General features: G+C 42.1%; 1 protein-coding gene across 1 annotated transcript in view; it reads left to right on the forward strand.

Moving 5' to 3' along the window:
• The window catches only part of Lgi1 (leucine rich glioma inactivated 1), a 42,111-nt gene extending 19,646 nt beyond the window's left edge, over window positions 1–22,465 (forward strand). Inside the window, exons 5-8 of the mRNA XM_006976631.4 lie at window positions 12,236–12,307; window positions 14,946–15,115; window positions 15,398–15,562; window positions 19,120–22,465. Of these exons, the coding sequence (XP_006976693.2) occupies window positions 12,236–12,307; window positions 14,946–15,115; window positions 15,398–15,562; window positions 19,120–19,955 (1,243 nt within the window). The 3' untranslated portion in view covers window positions 19,956–22,465. The remainder of the gene's footprint in view (window positions 1–12,235; window positions 12,308–14,945; window positions 15,116–15,397; window positions 15,563–19,119) is intronic.
• Window positions 22,466–22,798: the final 333 nt, after the last annotated feature.

The raw sequence follows: 22,798 nt of genomic DNA on the forward strand, positions 1-22,798 counted from the left end.
TTTGCCGCGCTCTTTTCTCACTGTGTAAGTCCTGACTTAATATGTGTTTAAACCAGATGTAGCCATAGGCAGTGTCTATATAGTGCTCGAACTGTCTATTTTATAACCCAAGATACTTAATTATTCCAAGGGCGATTAAAGATACAGCAGTCATTCTAAACAAGAGACAACTTTTGTCTCCCAGGAAACATTAGAAATATGAGCTATTCTTCCTTGTCACAACATGGATGTAACCAGCACCTAGCGGGTAGAGGGAAGGGCTGTTCCTTATTAATCTGTAATGTAAAGAGCAAGTCTTCAGCTGGCAGTGACCCAGTCTGGAACGGCATAGTGTGGAAGGGAAAACCCTCAACCACACAAACCACTTAAATTTCTTCTTCTAGCCTCTTCCACCTCTTAAGAGGGCAGGGAGAGAGTTTTAAGGAAAATACACATTAGAGATATAACATTTACCCACGTTAGAGATGAAGAAATTGAACCTGAGGCCTTATACATTTGAAACGCTCAGTGGTAGCGTCCACTGAGTTGCATCCCTGAACCCCATTTTTTTATTCACTTATATTTTTTCATTTTTGTTATTTCTAGACAGGCTTTCTTTGTGTAGCCTTGGCTCTTCTGGAACTAGTTCTGTAGAACAGGCTAGCCTTGAACTCACAGAGATCCACCTGTCTCTACCTCCCAAGTGCTAGAATCAAAGGTGTGTACCACCACTTCCCAGCTTTATTATTTATTTGAGACAGCATCTTACTAAGTTGCCCAGGTTGGCCTTGAACTTTTTCTATAGTCTAGACATGCCTTGAATTTATCATCTTCTTGCCTCAAATACCTGAGTAGCTGGGATTACAGGCCTGCAGCACCAGGCCCAGATCAGAAACAGAATCTTGCGCAGGAGACATGATTATTGAACTGATTCCTTACATAATAATAAAAAACGCCCACTCAGTAGCTGAATTGGACGGGCCACTCAATCATTCAATAGTGATTTCTTACATACCTAAAATGAGCCTCATCTGTGCTGATGATGTAAGAAATCTATGTGTTATATTCATTCTGTCAATCCTGAGCTAATCTCAGAGTTCCTCAGCCCAGCTCTGTTCTAAACCCTGATGAAGCAGAGTAACACTTGTCCTGTGAACCTACTTTCTAGTGTGTCTCATGTGTTCATCCTGCTATGCCTACCAGGTCCCATTGTCTCTTGCTGTTTGGATTGTAACAAGAGGAAGCTGAGAGCCAAATGTATTTTATGAAATCCAATCCTGTTCTTTCAAGACTTGTCTAGGGTCATTATAATGCAAACACTATTTGCAATTCCCTTCCTGTCAGTGATATAATATGACATGAAGATGGCTGTGGAACAGAATTAATATGATATAATTTTTATCATAGAGTCTAGTTCTGCAGAATGTTTATTCAGACAAAATAAAAAAAATAATAAACACACAAAAGGTGAAATGGATATTCCCTACCTTATGTAATGGTAGTTTGAATGAGACTAGCCCCCATTAGGATTATACATTTGAATACCTGGTCTTTAGTTGGTGGAACTGTTTGGAAAGGCTTAGGAGGTGTGGATTTGTTGGAGGAGGTGTGTCACTGGGGGCAGGCATTTATCAAACAGATGGATCTATTGCATCTTTACCTAATCCATGATACTGTTATTATTTTGATCTATGAAGTGACAACAACAAGTGGGCCATGCTAAGTCATTGCTAGAGTGCAGTTTAAGCTTTACAAGGAGTAAGAACCGTGAAGATGGGTGAGATTCATCCCAGCTTGAAGGACCCCCTCCTGGAACAGGAAGAGGAACTGGATAAACAAATATTTTCTCACTCCATGTCATTGTGTTCAGGTTTTACGCTTGTTTCTAAATTATGCTTTTCTTGAAGGTGTATTTCCTGCTTCCCTCTTCCCTTTGAGGCTGGAGCAGGCAGCCTTTGCAATCCAAATGTCTCTGCCTGCTCAACACGTCTAGTTCATTTTCCACTATTTACTGCTTATCAAGAAACATGGCATTTCTTTGTGCCATTAGTTTCTTTTTTTTAAGGTTTTAGGCTTCAAAGAGCGCTTTCTCCACCTTTGACCAGGTCTTTCCAATTGAAAGGCAAGCATTTAAGCAGCCAGGAATTGTCAGCAAGCCCTCTAGCCTGTGTACACCACAGGAAGAATTATAAAGCGGTTTCACACTCTTACCTCACTGTAGTCTCCAAGTGACCTTGTGGAAAGAGTGGGCAGTGACATGGCCCTCCTGGAGCCATGAAAATGAAAGCGTAAATTAGGCCCTGAGTGGACGCTGCCCCTTCTCATCAGCAACAAAGCCAGAAGTTGCCCAGGTCTTCAGCAAGGCATCCAGTGAAGGCCATTCTGTGTCAGTTAAAGCAGAACCAGGGAGCTGTCATTGAGCTGACCAGATCCTGGTGCATGATGTAGATTTGAGACAAGAAAGGGATCCTGGAGCCAGCAAGATGTCTCAGTGGGTAAAGGGACTTGCTGCTAAGTCTGATGACCTGGATTGGATCTTAAGATCCACATGGTGGAAGGGAAGAACCAACTATTTGTAAATTATCCTCCAACCTCCACACATAGACAATGATGTGTGCATGCACACATACAGGCTTCTGTATACATATACACAAATAAATAAATGTAATAAATATTTGAAAAGAAGAAGGAAAGAGATCCTGAAGAGCCTCACCTTTCCTCCCATTCTCCAAATGCAGAGAGTTGGAGTTGGATGCACACTTTTAAACCAAACTCATTCCATTCTGGCCTGTTATTAGATCTGCTGCAAAGAATTTTTATCACTTTTTAAAAATATATTTGCTTTGCTAGTTTTACTTACTAAAGGGCATTTGCAGACAACTTGAAAGTCACAGCAGATAACTCAGTCCAGTAAGATGCTTGTTTTGTATGCATGAGGTTCTCAGTCCAAACCCCAGAAAGCACATTAAAAAAAAAAAAAAAAGCCAGACATAGTGGCCTGCCGTATAAAAGCTGCTAAGTATTGAGACACTCTTTGAATTGCTTTATTCTGAGTGCCCTAATATCATGCAGGCATACTTTTATAACTCTAACTAAATACTGGAGGACTCGGCTTACAGTTTTGGGAGATTCTAGGGTAGACCACTGGGATTGGCTCAGTTCTAGTGATGGCCTTTTTATTGTCAGAATTCTAAGGTAGCATATGGCATCATGTGGCAAGGGACCTGTAGTGTATGTTTCTGTGTGCCAAGACACAGGGTTAAGTAAAAAGCAGACAGCACTGTGAATTTTCATGGCTGGGACCACCACCTCCACATGCTATGGACCTGCTCTCACACATGCCCTCCCTGTCCCCCAGTTTCCCCATAGTGACGGTTCTACAGCCAACAGAGGCTCTTGAAAGTGTAGCTTCAGCTCAGAGTCTACCTAGAACTCATCCCTCAGAACACCTGGGCCATCGCCCCCACTGAACGCCTAGTCACAAGGCTAATGGCTAGGGTCAGGCGTTCTGGAAGGCAGACAGCCATTCTTCCCATCCTTGTATCCACCTTGGTGTCCTGGTGGTTGGCCTGAGAAAACCTTTGATTATGGCAATGGCACCCACTGGAAAACTGCCGCTATGGCAGACTAGACTGGCTCAGACAGCACATTTGTTTCAGTGCCACGGGGCTGTGCTGCTAAGAAAGCAACACCCACAGCCATCTGGGGTGCTCCCACCCCCCTGCAACCATCCTCACTTTGGGCTTGTGTCTCTGGGAGTCTGCAGCTTCACACGCTGACATTCTAGTCTGCTATGCACTGCAACGAGAGCACCAGAACATGGCAGCATTTGCAGTCCCGGTGCAGGACTGGTGGGTTAGCGTCCCCGCGCCCTCCCGCTCACCAGGCTCCCTTCGCAGCTATCCACTCATCAAACAAGCCTGAGCGTTCCCAAGTGCCTTGCTGTCTTCACTAATAGTGAAGATAAACTCGTTTTTAACAATTAGGATTTTCCCTGTGAGCTGAGTTAACTGGGATTTAGTAGCCGGCGTCACTGGACAATGGTGACTCCTTTCCTCTCGATTGGGCATACCTGAGAAGTGCTAATTGACACCTAGGACCCATGTGGTGTCACTCACTGTCCTTTCCATTGGAACAGCTCTGGCCGAGATCAGCAGTGATCCTCTGTAATCAGTCAGGTTCCAAGTCAATTCTTTTTTTTTTTTCTTTTCAAGACAAGGGCACATGTGCCCCAGCTGGGCTCAGATTCACTATGTAGCTAAGGATGATCTTGAACTTCTGATCTTTCCTTCTTCTACCTCTCAAGTGCTGGGATTACAGGCATGTTACCATGCCTGGTTGATGCAGTGCTGGGGCTTGAACCCAGGACTTTGCACATTCAGCCAAGCATTCTAGTAATTGAGCTACATGCTAGGCAAGCACTCTACTTTCCAAGCTGCAGCCCCAACCCTCACCATCAGTTTACAAATTACCAACACCAGCATTATGCATATGAGCAATCTGGGAACAGGAAAGCTAATGGATTGCCCCAGGTTTTGAACTTAGGCAGTCCGGCAACGGAAATTCTCCTTTACCCATCATATCATACTACATCCTCACACATGCATCAACAATAAGGCTAAAATGAAGACCTCCTAACTGATTTAGAGATCAGGGGTGTCTTAGTTAGGGTTTCTATTGCTATGAAGAGACACAATGACCATGGCAATTCTTATAAAGAAAAAACCTTTAAACGGGGTGGCTTACATTCTCAGAGGTTTAGTCCATTGTCATCATGGTGGGACATGGTGGCATGCAGACAGACATGGTGCTGGAGAAGTAGTGGAGTGTCCTGTATCTTGACTTTCAGGAAACAGGAAGTGGTCTGTGGGCGTGGCTTAAACATAAATGAGACTTCAACGTCTGTCTCCACAGTGACACACTTCCTCCAAAAAGGCCACACCTACTCCAACAAGGCCATACCTCCTAAAAGTGCCACTCCCTTTGGGGGCCATTTTCTTTCAAGCCACCACATGAGGTGACCTTGCTTGGGAGCTATTGTAGACATCCTTCCTACCCCCAGGCAATCCTCATTAGCCAGCAGCTACTCCACGGCATATAGACTGCTGACACTAGGTCTCCAGTACTTTGGCATACCCATGCAGAGCCCTGGCTCCACTTGTCCATAGCTACTGTCCAGTAATGGGTTACTAGAGGGAGAAAGGCTCACTGACTATTATCAGATATCAGCACAATGTTTAGCAAATTGTTATCGTGGCCCATAAACTATTCTTTTATTCCAAATTACAAAAATAATGCTTGCTCATTAGAAAAATTCAAATCTACACTAGCTATTCAGATCTTAAAGTTAAATATGCTGGGCTGGAGAGATGGCTCAGAGGTTAAGAGCACTGACTGCCCTTCCAGAGGTCCCAAGTTCAATTCCCAGCACTCACATGGTGGCTCACAACCATCTGTAATGAGATCTGGCACCCTCTTCTGTATACATAATAAATAAGTAAATCTTTTTTTTTTTTAAAGTTAAATATGCTCTTATGGTTTGTACCTTCAAGCTCATGAAGAAGTTTAATCCCCAAAGTCCTATGCTAATGGTATTAAAAGGGTGAAAAATTAACCTGGTTTTGGTATTTAGTGTGGTATCTCTTGGAAATGATTTAATTTAAATAATGTCTTTGGGCTGAAGCCCACATGACTGAATCCTAGAGAATTGTCACCTGCTTTTTGCTATGTCTGGATAAGAGACTTTTCTCTACCCACTCCAGACTCCCTGCCTCCCTCCCTTCCTCCCTCCCTCCTTCTCTCCTCTTTTCCTCCCCTTCCTCCCTCTCTCCCTCCCTCCCTGATTCACTCCCTTCCTCCCTCCCTCTTCCTGCTCCTCTCCCTCCCTCCCTTCCTGCCCCTCTCCCTCTCCCTCCCTCCCTGATCCACCCCCTTCCTCCCTGCCCCCCCCCCACATTCTTTATTCATTTGGCAGTATATACTGAGGGCACTAACACATTCTTCCATCTCTCAAAGCAGAACCATCCTTGGGGTAGCTAATCGTGAGGAAATGCTTTCCCCCGACTCCTGTCCATCTTCACCCCTCTACTAGCCCCACCTGGTAGTTCATGTCTCTCTACTTCCTAAAAAAATACCTTGTCAGAGGCAATGACTCTTAACCATGTGGCTTAAAGTACTGCTTCCAGAGTCATCTGATTACTGTTAAAGATGAAGCCGTAATCCTTTCACAAGGAAAAGTATAAAGATGTGATTTAAGATCAGGATTAGAATTTGGAGATCATCCTGACCTAAGAGAACTGACTTCATAGAAAACTGCCAGAACTCAAGCCTGCCTCCCATTCTCAGCTCACACCAGTTTCCACTGCACTCTGGAGCTGATTTGTGGAACCTGATAGTGAATCTGATGGAGGCTGGCTTGGGTCAAAGCAAGGCCCTAGTTTTCCTCAGATCATGGCAGCTGAAAGCCAACTGACACCTCAGGAGGCCACCTGGGTCCCCAGACCACTTTCTCTTTTACACTCCTCAGTTTTCTTCCTCTTATTCCTAAAAAAAGTTCTCACAGTATTAACACTTGGCTCTGATTTAACCCTTGCACTTACCAGAGTATCCCAATGAAGAGACCTTTGAAGAGAAAGGGGGTCTAGACCCCAGTTCTAGACCCCAGTTCGAAGTTCCATTCCCACAAGCCATCGCTCTAAAGAACTGCAAAGACTAGAGAGCTTGGAGCACAGGACCAGTGATGTGGCTCCCAGAATCACTGTTCTAGGTAGCTGTGCTAGTGATGGGAAGATGGAGCACAGGACCAGTGATGTGGCCCCCAGAATCACTGTTCTAGGTAGCTGTGCTAGTGATGGGAAGATGGAGCACAGGACCAGTGATGTGGCTCCCAGAATCATTTGTTCTTGGTGGCTGTATTACTGATGAGAATAAGGCTTAGCTATGGTGATTATTTTTCTCCTTCATTGTTTTAAAAAATAATTTTTGCACTTTCAAAAATGTCTTAATGTGGCGAAATAATTAGTATATGGGTATATGTAGTGGTATGTGTGTCAATAAAAGCAAAAGACAGATCTTTAGGACTACTAAGCCATAGAGTTTTCTTACTAAGAAAGAGAGAAAAGATGGTTCCACCCTCCTAAATTGAGATATCTCAGCAGTTAAGGAGCATTTGTTGCTCTTCCAGAGAACTGGAATTCAGTTCCCAGCACTCATGTTGGGTAACCAGCTAACAACCACCAATAACTCTAGGTCCAAGGGGATCTGACACACTCTCCTGACCTCAGAGGGCATACACACAGACACAGATGCACAAACACAGGCATATGCACAGGCGCACACACATATAAACATACAGACACACAGACGCACACACATACATATACACACACAGACACAGAGACACACACGTAGGCACACACACATGCACAGGCTTACACACAGAGACTCATACACACAGTCATGCCCTCAAACAGGAACACACACAGATTAATAATACATCTTTTAAAGTGCGTAGCTATTAAGCATCATTAGTTTTTATAACAAGAAGAAAAGACCCATTTTGGGATCTTGACACACATAAGCCTTAAAAATTCCCTTGCAGGCACAGAAGTTTTCCTAGACTCCATGGCAAAGGAGTAGGGAAAAAGCCATTAGTTTGTTAATTGTCACAGTGAATGAAACCTACATTCCCTTCTCAGTTTCTCACAGATGTGGTAACAGACACCCAGAGAGGATGGGTTGGCAGGGGCATGCTCCTGACCATGATGAGGCTCAGACTGGTCCTGAACTAAGTGATGCAGGGGGTCAGAGCTACATCAGGCCTTTCAACCAGAACTTCTACTGAGGAAGAGAATAATATACAACTGTTGCTCTGTGAAGCTGGCAGGCGGGGACGTGTGTGTGTGTGTGGGGGGGGGGGGGTGCTGAGAAAATGTAATGCGGCTTGGAAAAGTTGATGCTGAGGTGAAACCTGAGGTCACCATAATCCCAACAACCCTGATGGAACGCTGATCTTAAAGCAAACAGTGCTGTCTCGGGCTTTGTGTCTGTCCCAGCTGCCTGATTGGCCCCAGATCTCATTCTCTTCACTCTTCTGGTAAAAATCAAATGGTGAGCAAGCCGCAAAGAACCTTTGCCCCCTTTCCACCCTGGTGCCCTAGGCATCTCTCCTCTGTGGCCCTCAGGTGCCTGCAATGGATTCTGGAGGCCCCAGGCCGTCTTCACTGCTGGCTTTAACAAGGCACAGTACTCACAGCAGTGCCTCAAGGGGACAGCCTCCATCAACAGTGTGTATCTCTCTCCTTAGACCTTTGTACATCTGTACACCTATGTCCTCTCTGCCTGCAGACCGTGCTCTATGTACTGTTCTCTGTGTTTACTTTCACCCAGGCCTTTTATAATGCATCGAAGTCGGCCCCCTTTTTGTAAATCTACAAAATGTCCTGTGTTAATTGTGAACCATTGCTTATTTTCATGTTCCCTTATTAACAGAGATGTTGCTTGTCCCCAGTTCTTCACAGCTGCAGACAATGGCAGATGAAAGAACTTCCCTTGCTTATGCAACGGAATGCTGGTATTTCCAATTTCTCCTCATTCAAGAATCGTTCAACACCCTTAACTGGCCCATGGCCCTCATTCTGACCCACCTCACGGTTACAGTCTTGCCGATCCCCTCCCATGCCCTGTGATGTATTTTTCTACACCTGCCTGTCAGCCTACACTAGAAGCACACTCTTTCTCAGAACCCATTCAGTTTTCTGTAGAGTGATTCCCAGGCTCTATCAGCTTTGCTCTCCTGGTTATTCTCTTCTCACACTCCTCTGCCTGTGTTCTGTTCATCTAAATGCAACCTAATGGCTCCAGGGCTTCCCAGAGACCCAGAGAATCTATCTGAAAGCCAGTCCAGAGCTGAAGGCACAGGAATACCTTCTTCATGTCCCGCCATGTCTCTTCTTAGTCTGTTTCTTAGTCCAGGCAGCTTTCTCAGTCTTACTGCTCATCAAACCTAGACACGGGTGCCATCCTACTCTGTGACTAACCCTTCACATCATCCCTTATCTCACAATACATGGGCAGCCACGACAGTTCATTCATGTAGTCCATTTTCTGAATATTACTTCCTGGACGATGTGTATACAGGAGACTTTATCTTTTCCCTCCCCATGCCAGCTCTGTTTTTTTGTTTGTTTGTTTGTTTGTTTGTTTGTTTTTGTTTTTGTTTTCTTTAGAGCAGTCCCAATACCAAATATCATCCTAGGCTATCTCATTTTCTCTCTTTATTTTCACTTTCTTTTTCTAACAATCTTTGAGATTCGGTAGTTATTTTTCGTTTTAAAATGAAAATTAGAAAGGTTGTATTTTAGTTAGTTGTTTTTTGTTTTGTTTTGTTTTGTTTGCACTGTAGCAAGCACCTGTCATAATCACCTTATAAGAGGAGAGGCTCACATTGCTTCCATTTTTAGGGGTTTCAAGTTCATGATTGGTTTGTGACTATGGCAGGATATCATGATGGGAATGTGTGGAGGAATTCGTCAGAAGAGCCACAAAACAGAGAGAAATAGAAAGTGTGTTAGTTACTTTTCTATAGCTGTGATAAACACCACCACCACAAGCAGCTTGGGGAGGAGAGAGTTTATTTGGCTTATATATCCCAGTCACCGTCCACTGAAGGAAGCCAAGGCAGGAACTTGAAGGAGAAGCTAGCCATGCTGTTTATTGGCTTATTCCTCCATGGCTCTCTCAGCCTGCTTTCTTACATATCAAAGGACCACCTGCCCAGGGATGGCACTGTTTACCATAGGCTGGACACTTTGACAGAAATCATCTATCAAGAAAATGTCCCACAGGCCTGCCTACAGGCCAATCGGATGAAGGTATTTTCTCAATCGAGGTTCCCTCCTCTCTGATGACTCTAGCTTTTGTCAACTTGACAAAACTTAACCAGCATAGGAAGGGACCAGAGTCACAGTCACCTTTCAAGGATACATCCCAAGGGATCTCCCACCAGGCCCCACTGCTTAAAATTTCTACCATTTCCCAATAACAGAACAGACGCTGAGGACCAAGGCTCTAACACAGGAGCCTGGAGAAGATATTCCACACCAGTGTAGCATGATTCTAAAGATGCAGCATCTAAGTCATCCAGCTACAAAGTGGCGGAGTGCTGATGTCTACCCAGCTCAGACCGACTGCAAAACTGTGCCCTTCATTACCAAACCCATTGCTAAGGAGACTTGAACTTCCTACTCTTTTCCCATTCTTACATTCCATGGTTCATTGAAAAAAGTTTTGGCATCTAGTAGTAATTTCTAAAACCAACAAAATGGCATAATTAACTGTAAAGTAAGTTCTAAAACCCATGAATGGTTAAATGTAGACAATTTCATATTTAAGTAGAGGAGGTAAAAGACAAAGAGAACCTTGAAGAATGTTTTGAAAGGACTGTGGTGACATTTTATCTGTGCACCCCAACAAAGTTTATCTGAGGATCAGAGGAAAAAGTCAGCCACTATATTAAACATAGGAGTCAGGCAATGGTAGCACACGCTGTAGCTAGAGTTTTTCTGGTGCTGCCTGACCCACAGTCAGGAAAAATCTCTCTCAACCTCCAGTCATACAGCTCCTCAGACCCAAGTAAACACACAGAGACTTATATTACTTATAAACTGTATGTCCGTGGCAGGCTTCTTGCTAACTGTTCTTATATCTTAAATTAACCTATTTTTTTAAATCTATAAGTTGCCATGTGGCTCGTGGCTTACCAGTATCTTAACATCTTCTAATGGCGTGGCTGGCAGCATCTCTCTGCCTCAACCTTCCACTTCCCAGAATTTTCCTCTCTGCTTGTCCTGCCTATACTTCCTGCCTGGCTACTGGCCAATCAGTGTTTTATTTATTAACCAATCAGAGCAACACATTTAACATACAGAACATCCCACAGCAACACACCTTTAATCCTATCACTTGGGAGGCAGGGATCTGCCTGGATCTCTGTGAGTTCAAGTCCACACTGGGGAACAGAGCCAGATGTGGTGGTATGTACCTTTAATCCCAGCATTAACAATAAAGGTCTGGAGATCTGTACAAACAGGAAGTGACAGAGCTGGGCAGGAAGAGGAAGTGATATAGCTGGGTGGAGAGAGGAAATGAGATGGCAGAACAGAAAGGCATATAGGCGTGGGTATACAGGAAGTAGGTCTCTTTTTTGGCTAAGGATCTCCAAGTGGTGAAAACATGGCTGGCTTCTTTCTGCTTTTCTGATCTCTTGGTTTTAACCCCAATATCCGGCTCTGTTTATTTATTTATTTTTATTAATAAAACCGTTTAGCAATTTGTCTTACAAAAGATGTTGAGAGAATTTTCAAAGATCTTTGAGACAAACAAGAGGCTTTTCTGCTTTAGCTTTAAATATTGTTCTGAAAAATATATTAAATGTGCTGGCAAAACCCAAAAAAGTGGCAGTACCTGGCTCCCTTCCCAGCGCTTGATCGTGTCCATTTTTCTGTCATGTGTATACATTTCTCTTACCTTGTTACCACCAGAACTATTTCCTGTTTGTTAACCATTATCAGACTCATTCTAGTCATGTGTAAAGCAGAGACAAGGAAGAGAAAGAAAATAACTCTGTGATAACAAAGTAAGAATCAGAAAACCGGAATAATTAAAGAGGATGGGTGAAGGGACATTAATGAGGAAGCTTTTTGCCAAGACGGAAAGACTGAAGCAAAAAAGCAAAAGCCAGAAACAAGGGAACGTCCTTTGGAAAGAAGAAAGGACGTGAAGACAAAGGAATTGGAAGTTTAGCTGCTCTCTGAAGCAGGGAGAGGTGGGGAGAGGAAGTCGAAGTCCTAGCCAGAAGAGGGAGGGCATTTGGCGGTGAACATTACTATTGGTGTGCTCGTTCATCCTTGGGAAGCCACCTCTAAGCTGGATCTGTGAGAGCATGAGCCTCGGGTTGGGAATTCAAAGAGGGATGCGCAGGCACCACTCTGCTGATGGTTTATTATCGCTCTTGTCTCAAGTCAGTATCAAGACATATCAAGTGTTACGTCAATGCTAAGTGGATGTTGAAGCCAAGAGATCAGGAATTGGAAATTCAACAACAGAAATTTGAGTAGTATCTTGGGAAAACAAAAGTACTACGTTTAATTTAATAGACTGAAAATGATTTTTAAAAAGAACTTATAAGTAAATTTTATCATAAATGGCATTTATTTAGTTTTTCACTATATTTTTGTATCACTTTTTTTCTTTCCAGGAGTCTCGCAAACAACAATCTCCAGACACTCCCAAAAGATATTTTCAAAGGCCTGGATTCTTTAACAAATGTGTAAGAGGACCTAAGAAATCACTGATTAACTAATTTAAAATGATTAGTGAGATATTGAAGATTAGTATTTTTAATTGGTGTTAAAATTAGAATATTTTTAATTGACTTCACCCTTGAATCTGCATTGATTGAATGTTAGAATTCTTTATGATTTAGCCTGGGAAATTCTAAATGCACAGTACCCGGGCATTACTTTGTCAAAATGTGTGACTGTCTGTAAGGGGCGGTCATAAGGGTCACTGAGGGAACCTGGAAAGGGGAGACGTCCACAAAAATTTCAAGATCTCTTTTTTCTCACGAGGTGCAGGAAGTAGGGCTACAAAGACAAACACAAGGGAGTCTGGGAAAAATGACAGACTCAGATGAAAGGTTACACCCATGGGTTGGTCAGGCAACAGAACCGAGCAGGAAGTGGGGGAAGGGAGGGGAGTTTGCCTTTTCTCTCATTAGCCTGAACAACAACTCTAGGCTTAATCCCCAGGAATTTGGCTTAAGCCCCAGGAAGGGAATGAACTTAATTATTTTTGACCCCTTTTCAAACAAAAGAGCTTTCAAACTTTGACTTTTAAGCTTCAGAGTGAAAGATCTTCGTGAGGAGGAATTTGTATATTCTTGCTGTAAGCAAGTTCTATATGCCCAATCCTCCCCTAAGCAATTTAGTCCTTAAATCTCTTCCAGAAAGTTAGCAGGGCATTTAAATCTCATAAAGTAGAATATAGGAACCAAAATGAAAACATGTATGAGAACTTTTTTTTTTTTTACTATCACTTACTTTGTTATTGAATATATAGAAAGAAAATTAAATAAATATAAATATATCATGAAGCTTAAATAACTTTTTAAGATTTTGATGGAACCAATAAAGAAGGTAAATATAATAACACACACAGAGAATATATATTTATATTGATATCTCCAAAACAGCTTTCTCTAATAACAACAAAACAAAACAAAACAAAAAAACCTGAGTTAAGAATTTTCTTCTAAGCCCAGAATTTAACCTCAAATCAAGAAGCTAATGAATCCTCTTTGTCCTTTGCAGTTGTCCCCAACTCCTCTGTCATGCCTTCTTTCCCAGTTCCTGAAAACTGATTTATATCCAAGCAGGTGCCAGAATCAAGAACCTTCCTTAAGACCCAGCACATCTCTTGTCTGCTCTGCTTTACAATACCCAGAAGGGCTGGCACTCTTGGGATGAGGTCACTTCGGGGAATGTTTTGAAAGTTAGATGATACCCCATGGCTGACTTGGGGTGTAGTTCATGCTGGGGCCTCTGTCTCGTGCTGTGTCAAAGTAACACTTAAAATCTGGCTCAGTCCCCCAGGGAATCCCAGAATGAGCTTAACCCAAATCAAGGATTATCTCAGAAGTACAAGGATTCATGATAACTTGTCCTTTAGTGGATTTCTTGTTGATTTTCTTAATGAACATATTCTTTAAGAAATATTTAAATGCTCATGTATTTAAAATTATTTATGTGCTGCATGAAGAATGGGCAGCACCTATCTTCTGAATTCTGTGTGACCAGAAAAGAAATGGAAGACCTTCACAGAGGCAAAATAAATAAACAGAAAGCTTGGTGAGTCAGGGCCATGCATGGAAATTTAAACTCTGCCATATAGTTTATTACAGGCATGGGCTATTGTAGGTATTATGTCTGCATTAACTCTACTATGGCAAAGTCATTTCTCATTAAAGTGGAATTTATAGATCACTTTAATGGGGTCAGGATTAACTATGTCTATGAAGAAGAAAAGCCAATGGCTCACTGGATTTAATTAAATATCATACAGCAATCCTTACACTCTATCCTCTAGACCCAATAACATAGCTGCTGGATGCTCATAGCTACAGGGTCCCTAGAATGTCTACTAGTACAAATGAGGCACCAAATTTTAAGTTTTACATTTATTTATCTATCTAATTTTTTTTTGTCCTAGGGATTGAGCCCTGACCTTTCAATAGGCTAACCATGCATGGCTACACTCAGAATCCTTAATTTTTTTAAGATTTAAATGAACTTTTTTCATCTTAATATATTAGAAAATAATCACATTTGGGAAACTTTGATATACGAATCTATTTTTGAACAATAAACTTTATAAACTCTAAGTACAGATCATGTATTTCGGATGAGAATTTAGCATCCAAATTGGGGTATAAATATAAACTATACAGAAGACTTTAAAGATAATACCAAAAAAAGAGAGAGAAAAAATAGAGTATTGCTTAATCAATTTGCTGTGTTTATAGTGTTTATATTGATTACACACCCAGATGATGAAATCTTGGATGTGTTGGAGTAAACAAAACATTAAAATTAACTATACCTGTTTCTCTTTACATTTCTTTAGGGTCCCTATAGAGAAACGTGACTTATACATATGACTTAGGTGTTATTTCCATTGAGTCCACTCTTCTAGTCTAAGAAACCACTGAATGCAAACGAGAATAGGTTATGAGGTTCTTGGGTGGCCTGTAAGGGTGCTCTGTGATCACTCTGAGCCCAAACAGAATGGACAGTCAAGTTCAACATGGATGATAGAGCAGGTACAGGGTAATGCTGAATAAGTTGAAGACACGCTTGGGTCATGACAGGGCCCATGTACTGCAAATGCAGCAGAGGTTTCTGTTTCAGGGACCTGAGAGGGAACTCATTTAATTGTGACTGTAAATTGAAGTGGCTGGTGGAATGGCTTGGCCACACCAATGCGACTGTGGAAGACATCTACTGTGAAGGCCCCCCGGAATATAAGAAACGCAAAATCAATAGCCTCTCCCCCAAGGATTTTGATTGTATCATTACAGGTAATGTATGGAAACCCATTTTACAGCAGAAAATTGTTTAAAGGGCTACGTTTTTGCAAGTATAAAAATTGATTTTTTTAATATGTTAAGAACCATCTAAGAAATTTAATGTGTGAAACATTATGAACCTTTAAAACTTTATATGCTTTAAAACAGCAGAATTGCCATTTTACTATTTCTTTGAAATAAATATATTTCTTGTGAGTATTTGGGATCTGGCCAAGAAGTGTGAGGCATTAGTATTATCTCACATTTATTCATCTTCCTTTCCTATTTTTGCAGAATTTGCAAAATCCCAAGATCTACCTTATCAGTCACTGTCCATAGACACTTTTTCTTATATGAATGATGAATATGTAGTCATTGCTCAGCCTTTTACTGGAAAATGCATTTTCCTGGAATGGGACCATGTAGAGAAGACCTTCCGGAATTATGACAACATTACAGGTACGAAGAGCCTAACAATATTGAGTAGAACATTAAACTGCTTCAACCAAGAGCAACAGAAATGGAGGAGTTTATGAAGAAATGCTCTGACTAGTCTTAGTAGTGTTAACTCCAATTTGTTACTAAGAGACTTGAGATTGTATGCTAAACTGTAGCTAGTCCTTAATTCCTTTACTTGTAAATAAGAAAAGTATCTAAATCACAGGTTTGTTAGTAAGGAAATGTGATCATGTATTTAAGAAACTTAGCATTAGTACTGAGTATACTAAATATCCTCTAAAAGGGGGATTCTTTTCCTTCAGAGTGAAAGCACGGAATCACAATGATTAATTCTAATCTAGGCCCTGCCATTATTTAACTAGCCGAACCCATCATCTTCCCTGTATTCTCATTGTTCCTAACTGTAAAATAAGACAATAAAATAAATTGGGTCTGGTGGTGCTGATCTGGTATCCCAGCACTTGGAAGCTAAGGTGGGGGATCAGGAGACTGAGCCCAGCTACATTGTAAGACCCTGTCCCAAAATATACAAACAAACAAACCCCCACAAACCTAAGGGGGTATGGCTGGGGAGAGGCCTCTCTGGGTGCTGCACTGACTGCACAGGCATGGAGAATTGAGTTTGGATCCTTATCACCCTTGTAAAAAGCCTGACCTAGTGGCAGGCATTTGTTTGTAACTTCAGCACTGGAGAGCCCAGACAGGCAGAGCCTGGGGCTCACTAGCTAGGCAGTCAGGCCAAATCAGCGAGCTCCAGGTTCAGTGAGAGACCTTGTCTCAAAACAGTGGAGAAGCAGTTGAGGAAGACACCAAACATTGACCTGTGACCTTCCACATATGCACACATGGGTGAGTGCACCTCTAATACATATATGCACAAACACACACACACACACACACACGCACGCACGCACGCACGCACGCGCGCGCGCACACACACACACACACACACACACCACAGATACACAGGGGTGGAGGAGAACTGTCTCTAGCTCTAAGAAAGAGTTTGTATGGATACAGATGTGATTGGCACAAACACATAAATGAATATACACAGCACAAAAATATGGTTATAATTAAATCTGCTTGAATTCAAAGTAAGTGAATTAAATAAGAAAGCTATTTTTAGATCAACTCTCAAGCTCTGCTGCACCTTTTTAATAAAATGTTAATGTATCCCTTGAAACAAAAAGGATTCTGTGGTCCAATAAATCTATAAGCCATATCTGCCTCTTGGAGGTTCATAACAAATATATTAGAGATTATGAGAAATCCTGCAGTATGGAAACCCATTGTCAATGTTTTTCTTAATTTGTTCACAGAATCCATTTTTTTTTTCATGAAAAATGCTACTTGAGAGATCCCTAAAGTTTTGTTCCCATTTCAACAGTTTTTAAAATTATAAAATACCAATCAAAACAGTTCTGAAAGGTGTTATTTTCTGACATCTTGAACCCTGCTCCTAAGAATATCCTGACCTCCTCATGAAAGGTGACCATTAGCTAGGCAGGGTAGCACACTCTTGCCATCATTAGCTGGGCAGGGTATCACACCTTTGTAATCCTAGTACTCCGGAGGCTGAAGCAAAGGGATTATGAATTCAAGGCCCACTTGGGATATATAGTGAGACTATGTCTCCAGAAAAGGAGGGCAGAAGGCTTACCACCAGACAAGGTGCAAAGGGTTATAATTATTAATTCGATTTTGCCAGGAGCCATCAAGTCTATCCACCATCAAATGTCCAAATAGTTCTTGTTTTATGCTGAGGTTCCCCTGGATGTAGCAATCTATCCAAACTGAGATTCTTCTAGAACCCTCTTTTTCTCCAAGAAAGGTTATGCTTCTCTTTCTTCCTAGGTTTTCCAATGTGGAGCAGCTGGGCTCTGTGCTATCTAACCTGAGATCTTCTGATTCATGCACATCCCATCAGCCACTGTTTGTTTCAGGATCTTGCTGTGTCATCAAGGCTGGCCTTGAACCCACAATCCTCCTGCTTCCGCCCAAGTGTTAGAAGTACATACACGTGTCTCTGTCCTCAGCCTGCTCCCGATGATACTGTAGACTAGAACTTGAAAGGAATAAATCATCTGCTTGTAGATTTTCAGAGGTTATGTTTTAGATGACAGTTTAGTTTGTTCCTGCTACTGTAATGAAATACCCTACGCTGGGTAATTTATAAACAACAGAAATTTATTTCTTACAGATTTGGGAGCTGGGGAGTCCAACAAATGTAATGTCTTGTAAGAACTTGCTTTCTGCTTCAAAGACAGCCCCTTCTCTGTGGATATGCAGAGCAGAAAGAAAGACAAAACCGTTAAAACAACTCTCTCAAGCCCTTTTATGATGGCTCCATTGCTGACTTAATCACCTTCTAGAGGCCTCGGCTCATCAGGCTGTTGCACTAAGGGTTACATTTCAACATGGATTTGAAGATTTTCACATATTCAAACCATACAGATCATAAATAACACATCATATGATGACTAGTCTCTCCATCATGGACAGACATCGCTGCCCACCTGTGATATTATTTCTTGCAGAATTACATATGTCATCACAGAATCCTTCTCAACACAAGCTCTTCAAGCAGTCACAATCACTCAGTCAGTCTGTATGGGTACCTAAGATGAAAGCTGATGGCCATCCCTCACACACTCTAACCTTCATTGTGCAGAAGAGAAAACCGATCCCAGAGAAATTAAGTCATCCTCTGTAGGTTACATAAACAGTTTAGTTATGAAAGAAGTCTCAAGTAAGGTTCCTCTGCCTTTTTATTTTCTCCTACAGCCAGTGTCTAAAGTTCTAGGTCAATCTGGTCTACACAGTAAATACTTCCAGGCCAACTGGGGCTACCTAGTGAGACCTTGTCTAAATAAACGAATAGCCCAAAGACTCAGGCCCATGTTTGAATACCAGCTCTATCTTTTGGTATCAGAACTTTGCCCCTCTGAGTCTAGAAGAGTTTGCTCATCTAGAAAAAGAAAGATGAGCAGGCATGGTGGTGAGCACCTCTAGTCTTAGCCTTTGGGAGGCAGAAGTAGGAGATACGTGAGTTTGAGTTTGAGGCCAGCCTGGACACAGCATAGCAAAACATCTCAAAAAAACAGATGCACAAAAACAAAGATAAGAAAAGGGAAGATAACATTTATCTTAAGGTTGTTGGAATAATTTAATGATTTGACAAAGCGTATAGTAAATGTTCAGAAATGGCAGTTTTGAATCACAATTAGGAAATTAAATCAGGTATGTCAAGGAAAACAATACTTGCTTCAAGGAGTGAGAAGAAAGAGTTCAGGTCATATCTCTGTGCCCTAAATGTCTACAACAGGTTGAATGTGACATGGCAGCTTCATTGTTTATAACAAGGCCCCATGGATGTAAAGACCTAGAACCCAAGGACATTGCTGCTTGACTTTGGAGATTGGTCCTCTCTAACAAACCAAGAGAATCTCTCCTTTTAGGCTGAGTTCTGTGGAAGTTGTCTAACCCTAGCCTGTGTGTTTACATGTTCCAAAGAGGATGGCCATACAACTAATATCTCACTTGTCTCTCCTCAGGCACGTCCACTGTGGTGTGCAAGCCTATAGTCATTGATACTCAGCTCTATGTCATTGTGGCCCAGCTCTTTGGTGGCTCTCACATCTATAAGCGAGATGGTTTTGCAAACAAATTCATAAAAATCCAGGATATTGAAGTTCTCAAAATCCGAAAACCCAATGACATCGAAACATTCAAGATTGAAAACAACTGGTACTTTGTCGTTGCTGACAGTTCCAAAGCTGGGTTTACTACCATTTACAAATGGAATGGAAACGGATTCTACTCGCACCAATCCTTACATGCCTGGTACAGGGATACTGATGTGGAATACCTAGAAATAGCCAGAACACCATTGACCCTCAGAACACCTCATTTAATCCTGTCCAGTAGTTCCCAGCGCCCTGTCATTTACCAGTGGAGCAAAGCAACACAATTATTCACTAACCAAACTGACATTCCCAACATGGAGGATGTGTACGCAGTGAAGCATTTCTCTGTAAAAGGTGATGTGTACATTTGCTTGACCAGATTCATTGGCGACTCCAAAGTCATGAAGTGGGGTGGCTCCTCCTTCCAGGACATTCAGAGGATGCCATCACGAGGATCCATGGTGTTCCAGCCCCTTCAGATAAATAATTACCAATATGCAATTCTCGGAAGCGATTACTCCTTCACTCAAGTGTATAACTGGGACGCGGAGAAAGCCAGATTTGTGAAATTTCAGGAATTAAATGTTCAAGCACCCAGGTCGTTCACACATGTGTCCATTAACAAGCGTAATTTCCTTTTTGCTTCCAGTTTTAAAGGAAACACACAGATCTACAAACATGTCATAGTTGACTTAAGCGCATGAGACACCAAACTCCATGACTACCATCGGAAACTTTCTACAGTATGTGACCTGGATGAACTCAATGCATGATGACTCTTCTTATCACACTTGCAGGTGAATGCCTTTCAACATTGAGACTGCTAAAGCCAAGACTACCAGTATCGCCATCCTTACCTGTCCAATCCAGTGGTGTGGGAAGTTACCTTTTATAAGACCAAGTTTCATTCTGTAACTGTTCTTTGCAGTGAAGATGTGTAAATAAGTGTTTAATGGTATCTGTTACTCCGAAAAAGAAATATTCATATGTACTTTTCCATTTATTTATTCACGTGTTCAGAACAACTGCCAAATAAAATGTTTACATTTTCTTTCATATCCCAAAGGTAATTATTTACAAGAGCTGTTTGATTCTTGTTGATTGTATGTTGAGGAAATAGTTTTATATAATAGGATTATATTTGGATCAAGGATTTATGGTATGAATATTGAGTAAAGTTTTAAAAAATGAAAATGATTTCCCATAATTTATAAACATGTTTATCTGGGTTCTATTAGAGGATTTTGAACACTCGGAAGTCATGACTTTTAGGGACACTTTGAGATGAAAGAGTAACACTTTTAAATGAGAGGGAGAGAGTTTACCTATTATGTTAAGACTAATCGGTAATGAGGAGGAAGGCCATCCTGTCCCATCTGATAGCCTCGGCTGAAAATACCACTCAGCCATTTGATAGAAGAAATTTCAGAATTAGGATTGAGTAGCCCCTGATCTAGGACTTTCTAAATATCTAACTCTAGAGTCGCCTGACAGCTGGTAGATTGTAACTTTATGTACAACACTTGCCTCCCACGTGCTGGCTCTGGAGGCCCCTCTCTGTGATGAAGAACTTTTTGCTTCTAGACACTGGATTTGCCATAACTGACCTGCCACACAGTGCCTACAAGGCTCATGTTTGATTTTCTAGATTCCTGCTTCTGGATCACTTGAGTCATTAGTAGCTTGTACACTGCCTGTTATGTACATAGTAGGCTCTCAAAGAATGTTTTTCAAAGCCTGGGTATATAGTTTCATGAAGTTCTTGTGTGGCATGTGTAAAGCCCTGGGTTCAATTCTCAGCACCAGACAAAAAGCACTTTTGAGAACACGTGTGGCTCCTTCTCTTATAATAAACTGCACAAGCCCCTCTGACCTACCTAGTACTTACTGAGTACTTGTTGAGAATGTAGTGTGGTTGTGGGAAACTAATACGGGAGTAGGGTGTGATGCCTGCCCTCTGTAGTCTTAGAAAAATAATTGAAGTGGGCTAAAAGTACAGAAGGATCTATAGATTAAGCAATGAGTGTGTGAAGCATCATCTGAACAGTCTGGATTTGGAGTATCATAGGAATAGTAAGCATGACTTTGGGGATGCTATGCTCTTTGTTTGACTTAAGGGAAGATGCAATTTCAAGAGGAGGTTGTGTGGGGAAGACATCACTGGCACAAACTGTTGTGTGTGCTGTCTTTATGGAGGGCTTTTGAGTTTGCTTAGGTTCCCCACTGGGTGGAGGTGGGCAGACAGCAGCTTCCCAGGCCCAGTATAAGTCTGATAGACTGAGGCATGAGGAGTCCCCATAATAATGACACAGTCTCCAAAGAGTCAACACCCTGGGTCGTTGTGCATAAGGGCCAGAATTTATTATTCATATAGAAAATATATCAGGTCTGGCTTCAGGGTTACAGGGGAGAAGGAGGTTTAACTACTTCGGATCCTGCACCTAGGAGAACTGGCCTTGGAACACCTCTTCTCTGTTCTGATAAGCAGCATTGTGTGCTGCTGGAGAATGCCTGCTTCGTACAGTCTGGGTAGAACTCCAGCTCTGCCGTGCATAAGCTTTGCCACAGGCAAGGAACTTGACCCACCTGAGCCCATTTCTCCATTGTAAAGATGGGCAACAATACCCACTTCCGGGGAGGAGAGAGTTAAATGAGAAAACACATGAGCAGCGGATGGTATTTCCCAAATGTGGCCCCGACCACCCCACCCACCCACGATGCTCTGTGAGACCCTGCCCCGAATTCATTAGGAGGTAGGCATCTAACTCACCTGTTATTGTCTGAATGGTTAACGACTTGCTTGTAATTCATTGACTGTGGTGAAAATGATACAGTTTGGCATCCATGCTAGGTCATCAAAACCACGAACTCTCTTGCCTTGTAAATTGGGACATTGCCTGCAGAGCCCCAAACAGTGCAGAAGAAGTCTTACTCACCAGAGACCATTGTTCTGTGCTGAAAACCAAACCCCATGGAGCAATCCCCTCCTGGTGCTTTGGTCAACAGGCCCAGCTGGTGTCACAGCCGACAGCCATCATCAACCACCAGTCCTGCGAAGCCTACAACTCCAGATCCTGCGGTCAAGGAACAACATGACATCAGACCTTCTCATCAGAAGGGCAGCCATTAGAGAGCAGCAAGCCATCCACAATATCCCTGTCCAAATTCGTGCCCCAGACTCTATGAGCATAATAAAGTGGTTGTTTTAAACGGATATGACTGGGGTAATTTGTTGTACAACTGCAGTCATCAGAAGGTACATAAAATACTTCTAGCAGAATGGCCTGTGTAAACACACTCTACTCCCAGCACATTGCACACTTTTGGATCACACTCGACCTTTTAAAGGATAGCTCCTTTTATCAATACCATTTCAGGGTTCTTACCTTGATCCAGCATTGTGCCAGGATGCAGAGACTATGCCTCCTCATTGTGCTGACCATTAGGAATTTACCTTAAAGCCTGAACCACAGAGCTGGGGAGTGAGCTGGCTGAATTCAGACTGTCATGCAGGCCTATCTACTTTCTGTTGTGAGGCATTATCTTT

Source organism: Peromyscus maniculatus, chromosome 1 (genome assembly GCF_049852395.1).
Source record: "Peromyscus maniculatus bairdii isolate BWxNUB_F1_BW_parent chromosome 1, HU_Pman_BW_mat_3.1, whole genome shotgun sequence".
Lineage (NCBI taxonomy): Eukaryota > Metazoa > Chordata > Mammalia > Rodentia > Cricetidae > Peromyscus > Peromyscus maniculatus.